Raw genomic sequence first — 22,285 nt, 5'->3', positions numbered from 1 at the left:
TTGATGATATCAATCAAAACCTGCTTTCATATCCAGAGAAACAAAATGGTAATGAATTTTTTTTCTGTAGGTGTTAACTGTGTTAACTTTAGAGGTTATGTATTTTAAAATAATACATTAAAATACCCATATAAATTAATTTTCCTATTTCAAAGTTGTGAAATAGCTTTAATTTCAGCATGTGACTTGGACCTGATTAGGTTGGTGATTCACAGAGCCTTTTTCTCTCTTTAAAAATATTCTGTTTTTAGTATTACAAATGTAACATATAGAGAATTTGCCAATGTTTTTAAATACAAAGGAAAAATACTACTTGTAATCATTCCTACTATTCAAATTATAATGTTCTTAATCTTTTATAAGATTAAGAGCTATTGCATGTTATAAGCACATTATTTCAGTTTTTGTCACCTGTGTCATGCATATATATGTGTGTGTGTGTGTGTGTGTGTATATATATATTTGCATAAATTTTAAAATATTAAGTTCATACTGGATGTTTTTGAATCTGCTTTTTTCATTCGGAATAGTCTGACATGAACCATGTTATCATAATGTGACATACCCATGACATCAAGTTATTAAATACAGATTGTTTCTGATGGCCTAATTCAGTTAATAATCTAGTATTGTATGAAAGTCCCTTAATTTCACCAATATCTTAATGCTCACACTATAAATCCCCACCTGTGAAACAAATTATAATAACTACAGATTTGTGGGTATGTATACACATTTTTAAGTATAAAGGCTTATCTACACAATTTTTGGGTTTGGTGGCAAGAAGAAATTGCAGATCATTTTTATAAAAGAAAGTATGAAACTGGACAAAATTCTCAAAAAACCACCTTTCACAACTCTGGGAATCAAAGACAGAAAAACAGCAGAAAGTGTATATTCTTGAAAAACTGCTAGAACTTTGGATAAGAATAACAGGAGTTTGTGGTGCCTTCACCAGAGCTGTCCCTCTTCTTTCTCCCTCTCCTCTGCTAGTTTGAATGGCAAAAACCGTAGTTTTTACTAGAGGGAGGATGCCACTGGAAGTAGTTGATTTGCTACTTAAGAGTGGACTTGATTTGGTGCAGGGGGTGAAAATTTGAGGCTTTTTCAGCTAAAAGTGACAAACCTAGTAACAAACAGATGAGGAAAATCAACAACTTTTCTGGCCCAAGATTGCAGTCCTGGTTGGGGCAAGTGATGCACCAACTAGTAACTTAATAGGTAGGCTTTGGAAATGAAAGAGTCATAGAAGAGCTGAGATAAATTCTCCATATATCCTTGGCTGAATGAGAAACTACACTTGTGCAGGGAAGATCCCAGAGAACCCAGTAAAGAGTGAAACTGTAAAAGAGAACTGGCTATGGCATTAAATTCAGTAGTCCCTCCTTATGCATGGGGGATACTTCAGTAACCCCAGTGGATGCCTAAAACGGCAGATTGTACTGAACCCTATATATACTGTTGTTTTCTTATACATACATACCTGTGATAAAGTGTTTTATAAATTAGGCACAATAAGAGATTAACAACAATATTAAATAGAACAATTATAATATACTGTAATAAAAGTTGTGTGGTCTCTTTCTCAAAATATTTTATTGTGCTGTACTCACCTTTCTTTTTCTTGGGAAATGATAAAATGCTTATGTGATGAAATGAAGTAAGGTGAATGATGTAGGCATTGTGACATAGCATGAAGGCTACTACTGACCTCCTGATACCTCAGAAGGAGGATCATCTGCTTCCGGAACGCGGTTAACTACGGGTAACTGAAACCAGGGAAAGCAAAACCATGGATAAGGTGGAGGGAACTGTGGACATAATCTCAATCTCTCTCTCTCTCTCTCTCTCTCTCTCTCTCTCTCTCTCTCTCTCACACACACACACACACACACACACACACACACACACACAAATTGATCAGAAGAATGTAGATGCCTTGTAGGTTTAAGGTGTTTGAGCAGTATCAACCGAAATCATTTGTTTATCATTAAGCTATGTAGATAGAGGGTAAGCATTCAGAAGCCAGGCTAAAACACAAATATAAGAATAAAAAAACTTGGGAGAGATAGCAGCAGTTGCACACCATGGAGCAAACAGATGTCACAATTTAAGCAAGGTAAATTAAAAAAAAAAGCTTTAGAAAAACTAAAACTATATCCAGATTTGCTACAATATATTATTTAAAAAGTTTAAGTTTAAGCCAAAAGTTCTGGGATATGTAAAAAAAAACACAAAAGTGAAACCTATACTCAGGAAAAAATAACAGTCCATAGAAACTGATTTTGTTGAGTCTAGCAAATGTTGGGTATAGCAAACTTCAAAGTAGCTATTATAAATATGTTTGGAGAATTAATGGAAAATATAAGTGTATTAATAAATAGGCAATCTCAGTGGAGAAATAGAAATGGTAAAACAACAAATGAAAATTCCAGAATTGAAATAATATGTAATAAATGAAAAATTATTTAGATGGGCTCAACAGTACATTTGAGATGACAGATAAAAATCAATAAACTTTGAAGATAATTGAAAGTTTTTTTGAAAGACAGAATGAAAACAAATGGAAGAATGAAAAACAGCATCAGAGATCTGTGGAAAAATATTAAGCTCACCAACATATGTGTATTAGGAATCTCAGAGGGAAAGAAATAAAAACGGCTGGGAAAAATATTTGAAGAAATAATTACTGAAAAAATCCCCAAACTGGATGAAAAACATTAACAGATCCAGGAAACTCAGCAGACTCCCAAGAAAGGAAAAACTATTTTAAAAGATCCATGCCCTCTAAATCCAACCATACGTCAGAGAAAGACAAATACCATATGATTTCACTCATATGTGGAATTTATGAAGCAAGGCAAATGAACAAAATAAAAAGACAGACTCTTAAATATAGAGAACAAACCAATGGTTGCCAGAGAAAAGGTGGGTGGGGATGGGTCGAAAAAGTAAGGGGATTAAGATTTATCTAATGATGAACACTGAGTAATGTACAGAATTGTTGAATCACTATATTGCACACCTGAAACTAATATAACACTGTAATTGGAATTTTAAAAATAAAATTTTAAAAAAGATTTATATCTAGATATGTCATATTCAGACTGCTTAAGACGAAGACAAAGAGAAAATCTTGAAAACCGCAAAAAAGTTGCCAACCAAAGAGCAGTACATCTAAAGGCTGACTCCTCATTAGCAACAATGGAGGCCAACCTAAAATAACCAGAACAGTCTTGAATAAGAATAGAGTTTGACAGTTCACACTTCCTGATTTCAAAGCTTACCAGAAAGTCACAGTACTCACTGTAATACTGGCATAAGGATAAACATATAGATCAATAGGATATAATTGATAGTTGAGAAATAAATCCTGGCATTTATGGTCAGTTGATTTTTAACAAGAGCACCAAGATAATTCAGTGGGAAAAAAATTGTCTTTTTGGCAAATAGTCTTGGGACAACTTGAAATCTACATGGAAAAGAATGAACTTGGACCTCTACCTCACACTATATACAAAAATTAACTCAAAATGGATGATCTATGTAAGAGTTAAAACTACAAAACTCTTAGGAGAAAACATAGAAGAAAATATATGTATTCTTAAGTTAGAGAAAGGTTTCTTAGATCTACCAAAAATATCCATAAGAGAAAAAATTCGTATTTTAGACTTTATTATAATAACAACTTTTGCATTTCAAGAATTATTAAGAAAATGAAAGGGCAAGCTACATACTAGCAGAAAGTATTTGCGAATTATATACCTGATAAGGGACTTGTGTCTACAATATACAAAGAACCCTTGCAACTCAATAATAGATGACTCCTTTATAAAATGACCAAAGTTTAAATAGACATTTCTATAAAGAAGATAAACGAATGGCCAATAAGAATATGAAAAGATGTTCAGCATCATTAATCATTAGGGAAATGTAAATGAAAACCACAGTGGTTTGCTGCTTTACATATACTAGGATATATCTATAGTAAAAAAGACACTAATTAGCAAGTGTTGGCAAGGATGTGAAGAAATTGGAATCATCACACATTGCTGGTAGGAATGTAAGATGCAGCTCCTTTGGGAAATGATTTAACAGTTCCTCAAAAAGTTAAATACAGAGTTAGCATGTAGCCCAGGAATTCCCCACTTAGATACATGCATAAGAGAATTGAAAACATATATTCACAGAAAAACGTGTATATGAATGTTCATAGCAGCAGTGTTCATAATGTACAAAAGGTGGAAACAACCCAAATGTTCATCAGCTGATGAATGGATAAACAAAATATGGCATATCTCTTTAATCATCCATAAGCAACGTGGATCAATCTTGAAAACATGATATTAAATGAAAGAAGCCAGACACAAAGGCCACAGATAATATGATTCCATTTATATGAAAATAGTCAAATTCATAGACACAGAAAGTGGATTAGTGGTTTCCAGGGGCTGGTGGGGAGGAGAGAATAAGGATTGACTACTAATGGGTATAGGATTCCTTTTTAGAGTGATGAAAAATTTCTGGAATCTGTGGTAATGGTTGTACAACTTTGTGAATATACTGAAAGTCATTGAAACATACACTTTAAAAGAGTGAGTTTTATGATACATGAATTACATCTTAAAGCTGTTAGAAAAGAAATAATGGAGACCAGAATGCAGTGAAATGCAGTGAAAAGTGCTGAAAGAAAAACCTAGCAACCAAGAATTCTATAGAATTACAGCAAAATAATTTTTCAAAAATAAAAGCTATGGCGTTTATAATTATGTAACAATTGTATGTGTTAGTAACAACAGAACTCCAAAATGTATAAGCAAAAACTGACAGTACTGAAAGGTGAAATAGATAATTCTACAATTATAGTAGATTTTAATATTACTGCTTTAGCAGTTGATAGAACAACTAGACAAAAATAAGACTATGTAGAAGGCTTAAATAAGAGTGCCAACCAAACTGGCCTATACAAAACACTCTACACAATGGTAGAATATATGTTCTTTTTAAGTACACATGGGACATTATCTAGTATAGGCAATAAAGCAAGTCTCAATAAGTTTAAAAGGATTAAAATCATGCAAAGTATGTTCTTACCACTTTGGAATTAAATTAGAGATCAACAATGGAATGAAATCTTAGAAGTTACACATTTGAGAATTATAACAACTTCTGAATAATCCAGGAGTCAAAGAAATTATAAGGCAAGTTAAATATCTTGAACTGAATGAAAATACAACATAATAAAATGTATGGAATATAAATCAAAGAAGTGGTTAGAAATTTATAGTTTAAACCCTTACATTAGAAAGAAAGAGAATTGTAAAAAAAAAAATGTTATTTGAGCTTCCACCTTGAGAAATTAGAAGAAGAGCAAATTAAAAGTAGGAGGGAGGAAATAATATAGTATGGAAATCAGAGAAATAGAAAACAAAAAAAACAAAAACTCTGAAATCAAATGTTGGTACATTGAAAAAAATTGACATTGATAATCCTTTATAGTAACCAATAAGAGAGAACACAAGTGATCAAAATTTGTAATGAAAGAAAGGTCATCACTATAGACCACAAAGAGCTAAAATAATTGTAAGGGAATATCATGAACAAACTTTTGTCAAAAAATTAGACAAATTAGATGAACACATTCCTAGAAAGACAAAAACTATAAAACTTGACTAAAGAGAATATCCAAATTGAACTAAAGAAGTTGAGTTATTAAAATTGTTTTCCTAAGAAGAGAGACAAACCAAGAAATAGACTCTTATAGAGAACAAACTGATTGTCACCAAAGGGGTTGGAGGGAGGGATGGGTTAAATAGGTGGTGGGGATTAGGGAGTGCACCTGTCTCCATGAGCACTTGGTGATGTATGGAATTGTTGAATTGCTATATCGTACACCTGAAACTAACATAACACTGTATATTAATTGGAGTTAAGATAAAAACTAAAAAAAAAAATCTATCCCTAAAGAATAGCAGAGTGAATTCTATCAAACATATATGCAAAAAAAGAAAAAAGACAGAAAAATACAAATCCTACAAAAACTCTTTCATGAAATGGAGGAGAGAACACTCGCCAATTCCTTTTATGAGGTCACTATAACCCTGATACTGAAACTGGATAAAAACATCACAAAAAATGAAGACTACAAACCAGTATCTCTTAGGAACATAAATGCAGAATTAAGATATTGGCAGACTAAATCCAGCAACCCATAAAAAGGATTATACACCATCACAAAGGAGGTTTATTCCAGGAATGCAAGGTTGATTTAGTATCAGAAAATTATTTGATGTAATGCATTATATGAATAGATTCATGTTTAAAACCCACATAATTACCTCAAAAGATGTACAATATGTATGTACATGTATGTATGTACAATATGTACAATTAAATATGTATTTGACAAAATGAACAGCTGATGTTCATGATAGAAACACTAAGAAATAGAAGTAAACTTCCTTAAATGAAAAACCTACCATTGACATCATGCTTAGTGGTGAAAGAATACTTTTCTCCCTACCTTCCCAAGATTATGGAAGAAAACAAGAATGTCTGCTGTCATCATTTCTGTTCCACATTATTCTGTAGGTCCTGGCAAGTGCAGCAAGTCAAGAAAAAGAAATAAAACCCATCGAGACTGGAAGAGGGAAGAAAAACTGTTCTTATTTGTAAATGATATAATCTTGTATGTAAAATATCCTGTGGAATCTACCAAAACAAACAATTATATGATGTGTAAATTTAGTACACAGTATAAGGACAGTGTAGAAAAATAAGCTGTGTATTTTTGTACTAGGAATGAACACTCTAAAATTAAAATTGGGAGAACTGTTGGGGCGCCTGCGTGGTTAAGCATCCGTCCAACTTTGGCTCAGGTCATGATCTCACAGTTCATGAGTTTGAGCCCCACATTGGGCTCTGTGCTGACAGCTCAGCACCTAACGCCTGCTTTGGATTCTGTGTCTCCCTCCCCTGCTCACACTCTGTCTCTCTTGGTCTCTCAAAAATAAATAAATGTTAAAAAAAAAAATTAGAAAAAAATTAGGAAAACTGTTTCATCTAAAATAATACAAAATATACTTAGCAGTGAATTTAACAAAGTAAGTGCAAGATCTGTACACTGAGAATGAAGATGTTGCTGAGAGTAATTAAAGAAGACATAATTCTGGGCTCCAGAATTAAAAACTTGCTTTTCAAAAGTCATCATTAAGAAAATGAAAATACAAGCCATACAGTGGAAGAAAATACTGGCAAATCATACATCTGATGAAAGGTCTTGGATCTGTGATACACAATGAACTCTTTACAACTTAGTATTAACAGGGCAAACAACCCAGTTTTGTTTTGTTTTTTTTTAATTTTGTGGGGTATTTTTTAGAGACCGAGCAGAGGAGAGTGGCAGAACGGGAGAGAGAGAGAGATATCCTTTTTTTTTTTTTTTTAATGTTTATTATTGAAAGAGACTGCATGCAAGCAGGGGAGGGGCAGAAAGAGAGGGGTCCAGAGGATCTGAAGGGGGCTTCATGCTGACAGCAGCATAATGCTGGGCTCAAGCTCACAAACCTAAACTGTGAGATGGTGACCTGAGCCAAAAGTGGATGCTCAACCACCTGAGCCACCCAAGCGCCCCAGGAGGGAGACTCTTACGCAGGCTCCATGCCCAGTGCAGAGCCCAACATGGGGCTTGATCTCACGACCCTGGGATCATGACCTAGCTGAAATCAAGAATCAGATGCCCAACTGACTGAGCCACCCTGGCATTCCAACCCAGTGCATATATAGCAAAGAATATAGCCTAGTACACAGATAAAAGATGCTCAGCTTCACTGGTCATTAGGGAGATGCAAAATCAGACCACAGTTTGATACTGTAGCACATCCACTAAAATACAAAATAAATACTAGGTATTGTTGCAGAGAAACCGGAGACCTCTTACACTGCCAATGAGAATGTAAAATAGTACAGTCACATTGGAAAACATTTTGACTGTTTCTTGCAAAGGTAAACCTATAGTTAACCATGTGATCCAACACTTCCACTAGTGTCTGTCCAGGAGAAACAAAAACTTATACCCACATAAGACTTGTACATAAATGTTTACAGCAGCATTATTCATGATAGGCAAAAACTGGAAACATTCAAATGTTTATCAGCTTGTGAATGCATATACAATATGATAAACCCATATTATGGAATCCTAATCAGCAATAAAACAGAACCAACTGTAAATACATGAAACAACATGAATTAATCTGAAAACATGGTAACTGAAAGAAGCATGACACAAAAGAGTTCGTATTGTGTTAATTACATTTTATGAAATTTCTAGAAAAACCAAAACTTTAAATACAAACTAGCTAGATTCATGGTTGGCTGGCGCTGGGAATACAGACTGACTGCAAATGAGCACAGTGGAACTTTTCGCAGATGATGGGATTGTTTTACCACTGGACTATAAGATGGTTGCATGCCTGTATAAATTTACAAAAAATCATCATAACTGTATACTTGCAGTGACTCCATTTATGGTATGTAAATTATACTTCAGTAAAGCTTTTTTAAAAGTATCAATACTTTTAATCAATATGTTCATTTATAAAAAATTAAAGGAAATAAACCAAAATAATAATGGTGGTTATCTATAGTTTGGGGAATACAGGTGGTTTTTATTTTCTTTTTAATATTTTCTCTACTTTTCAAGTTTTCTGTAATGAGTATGATTATTTTAATAAAAAATGTTTAAAAGATGTCTTTAAGGAATGTTGGAAAGGAAAATGTTTAGTTTCAAAAATAACGAGAAAAATAGGAATGCAAAAACATTTTCAGTAGTTTTTAAAATGTCAAAGAAACAAGATTAGGGCTACTTACTTTTCATAAGCCAAATTCTGCCTATATCCTATAATTCAATTTTTTTTCTTTCTATAGTGTATGTCTGGATCCTATCAAGAAGCTAAAACTTTGTTGAAATCCTACTTGCAGCAACATGGCTATGGCTCCTGGATTGTGAAATCTCCCTGTATAGAGCAATTTAGTATGTGATTTAGGCAATCCATTGTCATATTAAAAATCTTTTATTTTTTGGTGTCTTTGACTAGTAAAAATATTTAAAAATTTTTGGTGGATTTCAGCTTTCAAAACCTGAGTCTTTGCAAAAGCAATGTCCAGAGATTGGCTTGAAAATAATAATTTACATGAAAGCATTGGGGTTCTTAATTTTTTTTTTTAATTTTGGAAAAATTACTACCTGATTAATTATGCAGCCATTTTGTATTTATTTTCACAGGCATTATAAGGCCATTACCCTTTTCATAGTTTAAAAGAAAATTCTATTTCTTTTAAGTTTTTGTTTTAAAGTTATCCATGTAGCAGATATATTCAACATTGTGACCTGGTATTTCACTCCTGTTGTTTCTTTTTCAATTAAAAATTAGAATACAGGAATACAAATAATAGTCCTTGCTCATTTGTTGATTAATTCAACAAACATTTGAGTGCCTAATATTTGCTAATCACCATGCTTGTGTAATAGTAAAAATCAGTAACTGTCATTCCTCACATCAAAGAAGTTTATGAATGCAAACTGCACATATACATGCAGAAAAATGTTAAGCATGTTAGAGAATAGTTTCATAAATTAGTTATTCTGATTAATAGTATCATCATAAATACTTTAAATAAAGAGTGCCCATTTTCCAGTGTTCTGTAATTCCATCCAAATGTGATTTAATACCTTGTAATTTAGATAAGTAGGGATTTCTGATAATCAACCAAAGATTATTTAGCTTTACATTTATATTTGTTTATAATATGATTGGATCAAAAGGAAAAGTTTAGTTACCACCTGAGTTAGGATATCTATCGTTAGTGAAATTGTGAGTTTGTTCTGTAGTTCAACCTATTTCTTAGTTTCAGTCACAGATGAATTAAGCATTATTGGTTCTCACACTCTGTTCCTCCTAGCTTGGATCTTTATAATCTCTGATGATGTTGATAATGTTTTTTTTTAAATTTGTTTTATCTATTCTAAAAATATCTTTTCAAGATTGCAGTTGATACCAGTAATTGTCATTCTTTGTTCAGAGATAGAAGCTTCATCGAAAGGACTCTAAACTGCCCTACATCAAAAGCAGCAATACTTATTGCCTCTTTTATGTACTCTGTGTTATGATTATATAAGATACTTTGCTTGAAGAAAATCAGACTTCTAAATCCAAACTTACGAACTTCAATTTTAAAAATTCTTCAAAAACTAAACTAGTTGCATCTAAGTCCTCTTATAGCTCTAAGGTTCTGTTATCTGAGATAAACATTAAAGGATAGATAAAAGTGAGAAGGCCGAAATGGAAGAGAGAATATATTCCAGTTGGAAATAATAAAACAAAAGATTAGATGGGAAATGTTACAGTGTTTGCACCTAGAGAATAGAACACTGGATGGAAAGTTGAGGGTTGAGTCTAGCAGATGTTCTGATTTGGGTAGGCAGAAGGGAACCCTTGAAGGGTTTTGTGCAGGGAAGTGACATACATTAAGACACCATCCACAACATTTTTATGTTCACTTACTATGGAAATTTCTAAACATACGAAAATAGAATAGTAAGTGACTCCCATGTACCCATCACCCAGCTTCAATAATTATTAAAACATAGCAATCTTCTTTCATATATACTTCCCCAAGCTGGATTATGTTAGAACAAATACCAGACATATTATTTCTTTTTTTTTAAGTTTTAAATTACAGTTAACATACAGTGTAATATTAGTTTCAGGTGTACAACATAGTGAATTCATTACTTCCATATATCACCTGGCGCTCATCACAGCAAGTGCATCCCTTAATCCTTATCATCTATTTAACCACTCCCTTCTCTCCCCCCCCCCCCCCATAACCATCAGTTTGTTCTCTAGGAAGAGGCTGTTTCTTGGTTTCTCTCTCTCATCTGAAAATACTTTCATGCACATCTGTGAAATATGAGAACTCTTTAATACACACATATGTGTATAACCACAATCCATTTAGCAACACCTTAAAAATTAGTAGTAGTTCTCTAAATATCTCATAAGTGTTATATAGATTGTTGGAATCAAGATCAAAATTACATTATATTGGAATTTGTGTGTTAATTATCAATCTATAGATTTCCTCTCACTTCTTTTTCTTTTAATTTAGTTCTTGAAGAAACTGTTTTTAGTGGAGTTTGCCATAATCTCATTTTTGCTACTTACATCTCCATGATATTATTTAATGTGTTCCTCTGTCTTATTTATTTCCTGAAATCAATGGTTAAATCTAGAGGCTTTCAAATAGAGGTTCGTTATTTTTTGTTTTTGTTTTTGTTTTTGTTTTGTTTTAGCAACAATACTTCATAAGTAGTACTTACGAAGTAGTACATATGAAGTAGTACTTCATCACAAGACACAATGTCTGGGTTCTTTTATTTTTGTGATATTAGCGGTCAGTGATCATTGCCTTATTTTGTTAGGGGTTGCAGAGTTTGATAATCACATTCTCTCATTAGCTGGAATGTTATTAAATGTTTGCTTATAAATGGTCTGATTACCTGGGGCGTACTTGATAACAAAGCCTGGATTATTTCTCTGTCTTTATGTTTTTCAAATAGCAGGTTCCCTGTCATTTTTTAAAGTTCACCAATGAGAATTTTTTTCATTATCATTATGAATTTACATATTTGGGTTTCAGTCCTTAAAATTCATATTGATATTATTCTTTTGTGTTAGTAGAAGCCTATTCTAGGGGTGCCTGGGAGGCTCAGTCAGTTGAGCGTCCAACTTCAGCTCAGGTCATGATCTCACGGTTTATGGGTTTGAGCCCCACGTTGGGCTCTGTACTGACTGCTCAGAGCCTGGAGCCTGCTTCGGATGCTGTGCCTCCCTCTCTCTCTGCCCCTTCCCCGTTCATGCTTTGCGTCTTTCTCTCTCTCTCTCTCTCTCTGTCTCTCAAAAATAAATAAAAGTGTTTAAAAAAATTTCTTAAAAAGAAGCCTATTCTAAACCTCTCAGTGGTTTTCTTCTAATTGATATTTCTAATGCTCTTTTAAGTAATATCATTTTGTATATTTTATTTTCTATTTGTTGCTGATATATAGACATAAAACTAGTTGTGTTTTTTTTTTTTTTTATGTTGGCCTTCTATCTAGTACCCTTGCTAAGTTAATTCTAATTGTTTAGAGCTTTTTGGATTTTCTTCATACACAGTTGTGCCATATGTGAATAATGACAGATGTATTTCTTCTGTCCCAGTCTTTAACTTCAAATGTCTTTTTCTTGCTTTTTTGTACTGGCTGTAATTTCCTAGTACAATGTGAACAGAAGTAATGAGCAGTGTCCTTGTCTCATGTGAGAACCTTGTCATGTTTGTGCCTTTGTCTTCTGATCATGATCCCAATAGTCTTTGTGAGCTTCTCTTAGAACAGAATGTTCTTGCCTCATCTTGTGCATTTGTTGCCCCATACTTGGAAATGGCCATTTCTCTCTTAAAAAGCTCTATTTCCTTTTTGTAGAAAGTGGTTAGAAATTATAATCTGGATGCTAAGGGTACCTATTAATACTGAGGTTTTTCCCCTCAAGGTCTTTTCAGAGAAAAATACCTTAGAAATATGTACATTAAGGTAAAATAATATGTTTATTCGTTCCTATTGATTATTTTAGTTCAAATTCAGGTCCACAGAGTTTTTTTAATCAACCTCTTAAATCTTACATTTGTATCTCCTTCCTCTCACACCAAAATCCTGATTCCTAGTGATAGCAATATAACTTCTTATTCACTTTTTTCTACAACTCCTACATAGTAGTCTCAGAATAACAATACCATCACTACCATCAATAGAATGATTGCTGAAAACAAATTTTTTTGATGTTATTTATTTTGAGAGAGCACAAGCAGGGGAGGGTCGGAGAAAGAGGGAGACACAGAATATGAAGCAGGCTCCAGGCTCTGAGCTGCCAGCACAGAGCTCCATGCAGGGCTTGAACCCACGAACTGCAAGATCATGACCTGAGCCAAAGCTGGACGCTTAACCAACTGAGCCACCCAGGTGCCCCTGATTGCTGAAAACAATTTAAAATTGTTTTTGTCCTCCGGACGTATTCTACCAGATATGTACAACCAGTTTGAACTTCTTTATATGAGTTGTGCCTCCAGCCTATGACACACTTCAAATTATTCATTTAATTTAGCTCTTGATATTTAAAATTGAGATTTAAAAAATTATTACATAAAAGTATAACAAATCTGTAATTCATGGTATATGCAGAAACGTCTAGCATTTATCCCTGTTCCTTCCTGAGAGTGTGTGTGCATGTGTACGCCCTCTGTCTTTATATAAATACACATAAGTATAATAGATGTGTACACACATATATATGTATATATATATATATATATATATATATATATACACACACACACACACACACACATATATATATAATTATTAGGTTTTTCATTTATCTTTTATTTTCAATGCAATCACATACCTGCATAAACATATGGATAGACATTTGGGTTGTTTTCTATTCTTTTGCTATTATAACGTATATTGTAGTGGCAGGTTTTTTAGGTTGTTCAGAATAGAAGAGCCTAAAAGGTCAGGAGGCCATGACAATAGCCTAATAAGTAATAATGATTCCAGTCAGGGTTGTGACTGGTTATTAAGGGGAAGACAAATTCAAGCAATGGTGGGGAAATAGGACCAAAAAATAGAATATATAAGACAAAGGAGATAGACAAGTTGAAAATGATACCATGGGTTTGAGCTAGAAACTGGAAGTACTATAAATGTAAGTAGAGTCAAGAATGGAATCTGATTTGGCTGAAAATATTTGAAGCTTTGACATATTTTTAAGGTGGTAATAAGATTATAAAGTAGAGATATTCAACAATTAGAAATACAGTAAGAGACTTGGAGAAAGTTTTGGAGTAAAGGTAAAAAACTAGGAATCACTTTCAAAGAGGCAGTTTTCAAATTGTGAGAAAAGGTGTTTGCCTCTTTTTGAGGAGTATAAAAAATATATTAGGACTAGATCCCCAAGGAACACTTATATTTTGCATTAGGAAAAATAAGAGGAAGCAATATTTGGAGTTGTTTGACAGGTGGGTGAAGAGTAAGGTTGGCAGAAAGAGGAATTTCAAAGAATAGAATAAGCATTCTCAAGTGTTCTACAGGTCAAGGAGAATAAGAACTACAAAAATACTGCTGAATTGGCAACCAGGAGTCTACAGATGACTAAAATAGCATTTCCCCAAACTGATTGCTCAGAAGGGGCATCACTGAAGGGTACACTGATTGAGCAGATCTGGGAAAAGCCCCCAAATCTGTATTTTAACAAGTTATTGCAGATGATTTGATGTGGGTAGTACTTTGACCACACAAAACACCACCCTGTAAAGTAATAAAAATTTGCTGGTAGCGGAAGGATTGACCACAATTAAGTAAATGAGAGATGCGGATTTGGAGTCAGTGACTGAATTCCATTCTTTCTAGAAGCTTAATGGAGGGCCTAATATAGCTGTGGTTGGTTTTTTGTTTGTTTGTTTGCTTATAAGATGAGGGAGACTTCATCAATGTGCATGAATTTTTAGTGGAGCCAGCTAATGTGACGTTTATGACTTGTTTTAGGGAATAGTTGGCAGTCAGGTCAGATAATTGGCCTAGTTGGAGTCAGATCAACTCTCCCTAGGGAATTTTGGGTGCTATGAATGAAATGCTCAAGCCAAAATGGGGAAAATAAACTGTGAGTAAATAGAATTAAGTGAGTAAATAGAATTAAGTGGAAGTGAAGCAGTTTCACTGAGAGGGAAAATATGAGATGACAGGGGATTGTGTTCAGGGTATTTTCAAAGTTGAAATTCTTAGATATTTAACTCTGGCCTGTATTTTGTCAGGTTCCCTTCACCTTCAGTCTAACTCAGTTATTAGGAGAAATAATACAATAGTTGAAATCTAGTTGAAAAGATGTCTTATGAATGGAAATTTAGTGTTCATTATATTCAGTCTTTGAGGGATCTATCTGCATGGTGCCAGGGACAGCTGGAGCCCAGGACAGTCAATTCTGACCTTTGACAGTCTATTATTTACCCACATGTTCAGGAATGCTGTTTTCTTATCTGTGCCACGATGTGACAAAGGTTAGAAAACAATATTCCAAACTTTTTAATAAAAAAAAAAAATGCAGTGGTGATGATGGTGATGATCATGTATGTATTCAGGCAGTACCTATAGAGTTGGAAAGGACATTTAATTATATCTGTGTTAGAGTTTCTTGGTTGGTTGGTACTTTTAGATAAATATATTTCATTTTGCACATAAGGTGAAGTGAGATGACTGAGCACTATTTTAAGGAAGCCTTAGATGAAACTTGTGAAAAATAATTTGAGTACAATATGTATATTAAATATGTACAAATACTTTGAAAATATTGATGGGGACTGGATATGAATGTTGTCAAGCTTCAGTAACAACAGTTAATGAAGAATCACTGTTACTTTGAAATGCAAGTTTTTATTTTTTTGAAAATGAGCTCTATTTGATGGTTCCTAGATAAAGAGAATTGTTCTTTGATGTGAGAAGGGAAAAAGAATATTGTTAAGTAAACAGGAAGCATGAGAATTTCCTCTTTAGAAATCTTTTGATCCTGACACCATCCTATAAATTGACTTGAAATACAACTTATTCTGTCACTTCTTGTGTTACAATAAATGTCAAAAATATCTGATTTTCTTTAGTTTAATAGTTTTAGTACTACTAAAGGAACATCATTACTACCAAAACAGGATTTGTTTTTGGAAATAACATGTTTCTCTTTAAAATTCTGCTGAGCCTGAATTGCCTTTCTTTATTGGTATTTTAAGTATGGATTGTTTTCTGTTTTCATAGAAGCTATAATTTTCATTTGTTACATGATCGTAGAGGTAAAAAGGTATGCTAATCCTAGTAGGCTGGTGTTATCATTTAAAACTTTAAAATGAAGTATTTCCTGGGAGTTATAGTTTTATCTACATATATTAATGTATTTGTCAAAGTTTTGCTTTGAACTTTGACTATAATATAGAGGAAATTCACTATTGTAGAAGCTTTCTAAAATGTTATTTGTTTGGATAGATGATGTGGTAAGATAATTAAACTACATCTGTGGGTGCTTTTCCAAAATTTTAGTGATTTTAAAGTTTTTTCTATCCACTCTTTTTGAGTTGTTCCATTAATAGAAAAATATTTACAGTACAGTTTTATATCATTTTCAAATTAAATTTTGAATATCTTAGCTCTGAGACTGTCAAACTTTACTATATTTGAGAATTGACAAATATGATGGTGACATTGTCTGCAGAGTTCATAGGAAAATCCATGATTTTGCTTTTTGGAGTCTACCGTAATCATTCTTTCAGTTTATTCACTGCTCCCTACTTCTTTAATAATATCCTGGGTTTTAGCCAATTAGAATAATTCTGTGTGGTTTTTTTTTTTTAAGTATAATCTGTCTTTCCTGCTGTATTGTCATACTCTCTTCTCGCAACTCTATGAGACCAATATTTCCAGTTCATCTTACATGTAACAACTTTTTATAGCAGTCTCTTTTAAATTGATAACAATATAAGTTTGAATGCATTCTGAAGCTCTACATTTTTACTCCCCACCCCATATTTTATGTCTTTGATGTCACAACTTACATCTTTTCTTCTTGTTTAGCCCTTAATTATTGGAGTTAGCAGTTATTTTTACTACTTTTGTCTTCATATTATCTTTAAAACTGATCCACTACCTTTATTATACATTTACCTTTACCAGTGAGATTTATACTTTCATATCCTGTTACTAATTAGTGTCCTTTCATTTCAGCTTTAACAAATCCCTTTAACCTTTCTTATAAGGTGTTTAGTGGTGATGAACTCCTTTAGCTTTTGCTTATCTGGAAAACTCTTTATCTCTCCTTCAATTCTGAAGAACAATTTGCCAGGCAGGGTATTTTTGGTAGACAGGTTGGGTTTTTTTTTGTTTTTTGTTTTTTTTCTTTGAGCACCTGGACTGTATCATGCTACTCTCTTCTGGCCTGTAGAATTTCTGTTGAAAAATCTGCTGATAATCTTATGGGTGTTTCCTTGTACATAACAAGTTGTTTTTCTCCTGCTGCTTTTAAGATTCCCCCACTGCCTTTAAGTTTTGACATTTTAATTATAACATGTCTTCATGTGGGTCTCTTTTGGTTCATCTTAGCTGGAACTCCTTGGGCTTCTTGGATCTGGATGTCTGTTTCTTTCCCCAGGTTAGGGAAGTTTGCAACCATTATTCTTCAAATAAGTTTTCTTCCCCTTTCTCTCTTTCTTCTCCTTCTGGAACCCCTTCAATACAAATATTGGTCTGCTTAATACTGTTCCATAAGTCTCAATCTGTCTTCATCTTTTTCACTTTTTTCTTTTTCTTGCTCTCATTGGGTGAGTTCCACTGCCCTGTGTTCAAGTTCACTGATGGTTTCTTCTGCTTCATCTAGTCTGTATTGAGCCCCTCTGTTGTAATTTTTAATTCACTTATTGTAGTCTTCAGTTCTCTGACTTCTTGTTGGTATTTTCTTACATTTTTCTGCCTCTTTCTTAAAACTCCCACTTTGTTTATGCATTCTTCTCCTGAGATCAGTAAGCTCCTTCATGCCCATTGCTTTGTACTTTATCAGGTAAATAACTTATCCCCATTTCATTAAGGACTTTTTTGGGTTTTATTTTGTGCTTTCATTTAAAACATATTCCTTTGTTTCTTCATTTTCCTTGACTCTGTGGTTGATTTCTATGTGTTAGTTTTAAAACAGCTACCAGTGTGGTAGAAATGGCCTCAAGTGGAAGATGAACCTTACTGTTTAGCCTTGCCTTAGTTCTTGTTATCTCTTAAGTTTTGGTTATTGTTCAAGCAGTCTATTTGATTTTTTTTTAAGTTTTTGTTTAGAATCCAGTTAGTGGTACACCCTCAACTACTGGGAGCTATTCAATATTTTTTATATATATATAATATATATATATATTTATATATATATATATTATATATTATATATATATTATATATAATATATAATATATATATATATTATAGTATAGTACTGAAAGTCTATTTTATTTTTATTAGCTCCCAGTAACTGAGGGTGTGCTAAGACCTCTCAGTGTCCCAGAGGGGAGGATGTCAGTCAGATCTGACTGGAAGCCAGTCCCTCAGGCAGCAGCTTTTAAAGTTTGCATGCTTGGGACACCTGGGTGGCTCAGTCAGTTAAGCGTCCGACTTCAGCTCAGGTCATGATCTCGTGGTTCGTGGGTTCGAGCTCCCTTTGGGCTCTGTCTGACAGCTCAGAGCCTGGAGCCTGCTTTGGATTCTGTGTCTCCCTGTCTCCCTACCCCTTCCCTGTTCGTGCTCTGTGTGTCTCTCTCAAAAATAAACAAACATTAAAAAAAAAAAATAAGGTATGCATGCTTATGAGCAGCCATCATAAAAATTGGGGCTCCAGACAAGTGTATAAGCTCCTTTCAGGGAGATACTCGTGACCTGAAGTAAGGGAATGGGAGACTGCAAAGATGGTGTCCCCCAACCTGTGCTCCCTGAGATGACCTCTGTAGTTTCTAGATATATACCAAACCTGAAGCTGCTACTAAGGCTGAAACTCCAGGACTAGCAAGTAGGCCTCTTTCACAGAAAGCTTGGAGGTAGAATTTAGTCTACTATCTGTGTAGTGCCCTGGGAGTGGTAGCCTCCCAAGAACTCTTTCCCTGATTGTTACAGTCCCAGAGGACCCAGGAATGCAAATTCTCCCTAACCCCCACTGGCCACCAGAGTCAGGTGAGCAAGGAGCGGCATCTTCTGGGTAGCAGCCACAAAAACTGCTACCAGATATAAATATCAGGATACCAGATGTATAGAAGCTCCCCTCCAGCAGACCTGGCAATCTGGAGTGTTGTAGAGGGAGAACACAAAGATGGCACCCTCTGGCTGGAGTGAGGCAGAAAGGGAGTACAAAGATGATGGTCACTGCAGAAAAAACAAGAAAAAGAAGAAGAAGAAGGAAAAAAGATGATACTCATTGCCTTTAGCAAGGCAGTGGGAGGGCAGGAAGATGACACCCACTAGCCTCTGTCTTTAAGAGTATTGCAGCAGGCCCCTGGCCCTCAGACCAATGCGTTAAAATTAAGAAATAAGTCTTCTTTCACATAAAGTCTGGGAACTTTTCAAAAGGTTGCTTCTGTGCTGGGCCTGGGAGCAGCTGAAGGTGTGCATGAGCCCTTTAAGAACTGTTCCTCATTTGGCCACTGGCCCCACAGGTCTCATGGGCAAGAGTCCTATTGGTCTTTAAAGCCAGACATTTTAGGGGCTTGTCTCTCAGATGCTGATCTTAAAAGTTGGAGTGCCTGATAATGGGGTATAGACTCTCTGCTCCTCAGGGAGAAGCTCTAGGTTTTGAGTTCCCTTCCAGTTGTGAGTCACTGTGCTGGGAATGGGGTAATGGTGAGATTGTGTCTCAGCTTTTCCCTACTTTGATATGGTTTCCCTCCCACTTGCCCAATATGAGGGAATTGACCTGCCAATCTTTAGTTTTTTTCCGGGGAAAATTATTCTATACATGTATTTGTAGGTTCAGTGTATCTGTAGGAAGAAGTGAATTAAGGATCTGTGTTGCCGTATTGAACTGGAAACTCTCCAATCTTTTTATCCAAATTCTTCCCATTTTAGCTACAGCTTATAACAGTTATATAAATATAACTGCCCATGAAATTTTTCTGAAACCTTTTAGTTTTAAATATCTCTGTCTCTAACTCTTATATATCCTATCCCTATCTTATTACATTTATTTATACATATTTACTGCTAATAGTAAATATATTCAATATTTACTCGTTGCCTCCTGGACAATGACTTTTCTGTAGTAATTTGTTTATAAATATTTATTTATTGAAAACTATAATCAATTTTTAAAAAATTTTCCCAAGAATGAAAGGTATAGCTATCCTCATGTCTAGCAGCAATGAAATTTACTACTACAGAAATTTGGAGCATTTCTGGCCCCCTTATATATATATTCTTATAGATGAATTGTCTTGTTTGATCATTTACTGCTAGAATTTAATGACTGCACCTCCTGTATAACTGCACTTACCAACATAACTTTTATTTTTAAAAACCAAGAATTTTTTAAATTTGGGTATATGACACCAGATTTAATGTGTGTTTTTTTAATTTTTTTAGTTTTTTTTTTTTTTTTTTTTTTTTTTTTTTTTTTTTTTTTTTTTGAGAGAGAGCATGAGTGAGAGAGAGAGAGGTGGAGACACAGAATCCGAAGCAGGCTCCAGACTCGGAGCTATCAGCACAGAGCCCGGTGCGGGGCTCAAACTCAGGAGCAGTGAGATCATGACCTGAGCTGAAGTTGGACGCTTAACCGACTGAGCCACCCAGGTGCCCCTAATGTGTTTGTTTTTAAATAAAGGAATTATTTTTCCTCTCATAATTTTAAAACTTCTTTTTTGAAATAATTATAGGCTCCTCAGAAGTTAGTTGCAAAATTAATACAGAAGGATCTGTGTACCCATTACCCACTTTCCTTTAATGGTGCATTTAAATAATTATAGAGCATTATCAAAACCAGGAAATTGACATAGGCACAATACAATTAACTAGACCACAGAGTTTACTCAGATATCATCGGTTTTTATATATACTCCTTTTTCATGTGTATAGTTTTATGAAATATTTTCATATGTATATATGAATAAATATGACCACAAAAGACCAATTTTACATCCCACAAAAGAACTCTCTCAGACTTTATAGCAAGCCTTCTCCCCCAAACTCTGACAACCTTTGTTTCTTCAATATATATATTTGTTTCTCTATATATATAATGTTTTCATTTTGAGAGTATTATAAGAATGGAATCCTATAGTATAATGTGAGGAAATTGGCTTTTTTCACTCATGATGATGACCTTGAGATCAATTTTACCAATTTAATCTTTTTTAGGTGTACAATTTAATGGTACTAAGTACATTCACAGTGCTGTGCAACCATCACCATTATTCATTTCTGGAACTTTTTAAATCATCCCAAACAGAAGTTTTGTACCCATTAAACAATAACTCCCTACTCCCTCCTTCCCCCAACCCCCAGGTGAGCACCAATCTATTTTCTGTCTTTATGAGTTTGCCAGTTCTAGGTACCTCATATAAGTGGAATCATACAATATTTGTCCTTCTGTGTTTGGCTTATTTCACATAGTGTTTTCAGGGTTTGTTATGCTGTTGCATGTATCAGAATTTCCTGTTTCAGCCTGAATAATATTTCACTGCATTTTTTGTTTTTGTTTATCTGTCTGTGGCTTGCTTCCATATTTGGGCTATTGTAGATCATGCTGCTATAAACATTAGTGTGTAAGTGTGTTTGAGTCTCTGCCTTCAGTTCTTTTGTGCATATACCTAAAAGTGGGCTTGCTTGATCAAATGGTAATTCTGTGTTTAACTTTTTAGGAACTACCACTGTTCTCCACAGTAGCTGCACCATTTTGCTTTCTCACAAGCAGTGAACTGGGGTGTCAATTTTTCCACATTCTTGTCAACCCTTGCAATTTTTCTTTTTTTTTTTCTTTTTGACGTAGTGTTCAAAGACTTTCTTAAAAATTTGTCTATTCAGTTGACCTGGCAGTATTTATTGAAAAGACTATTCTTTCCTCACTGAATTATGGTTGCACATCTCATGTAATGTTATATATGTTGGTCTTTTTCTTCTCCACTGCTCTGTCCTTAAATCAGTGCTACACTCTCTTATTTACTAAGTAGCTTTTTAATGTTTTGATATTTGGTAATGTGAACCTTCCAGCTTTGTTTTTCTTCAATACTGTCTTGGCTATTTTATTTTTTATTGTGTATTTTTATAAATTTTAATTATGAAATCAGGGGATTATCTGTTTGATGCTGGCATATAAAAACATAATTGAATTTTTGCATGTTAACCTTATTACTAGTAATTTTACTACGTTCATCCATTAACTCTAATAATTTGTAGTTGCAGATTCTCTTGGATATTCTATTTATACAATCACATCTATGAGAAATGATAATTTTAGTTCTTCCTTTCTAATACTTCTTTTTCTTGTCTTATTAAATTTGTTAGAACCTCTACTACACTACTGAATAGAAATGGTGATACACATCCTTGTCTTAGTCTCAAACTTAGAAGGAGAGTTTTCCATATTTCATCATTAACATATTAGCTATGGTTTTTGTGACAAAGATACTCAGATTAAGA

The 22,285-nt window shown here is 34.0% G+C and overlaps 1 protein-coding gene across 1 annotated transcript in view; it reads left to right on the top strand.

Annotated features, from left to right (window-relative positions):
* The window catches only part of ADAD1 (adenosine deaminase domain containing 1), a 49,928-nt gene extending 40,886 nt beyond the window's left edge, over positions 1 to 9,042 (top strand). Inside the window, exon 12 of the mRNA XM_019418973.2 lies at positions 8,929 to 9,042. Within this exon, the coding sequence (XP_019274518.2) occupies positions 8,929 to 9,042 (114 nt within the window). The remainder of the gene's footprint in view (positions 1 to 8,928) is intronic.
* The last annotated feature ends 13,243 nt before the right edge of the window (positions 9,043 to 22,285 follow it).

The sequence above is a fragment of the Panthera pardus genome, unplaced genomic scaffold (genome assembly GCF_024362965.1).
Source record: "Panthera pardus isolate Hobbes unplaced genomic scaffold, ASM2436296v1 HiC_scaffold_13, whole genome shotgun sequence".
Taxonomy (NCBI): Eukaryota; Metazoa; Chordata; class Mammalia; order Carnivora; family Felidae; genus Panthera; species Panthera pardus.
The sequence above is the reverse complement of the archived record's forward strand: the minus strand, read 5'-3'. Positions and strand labels throughout refer to the sequence as shown.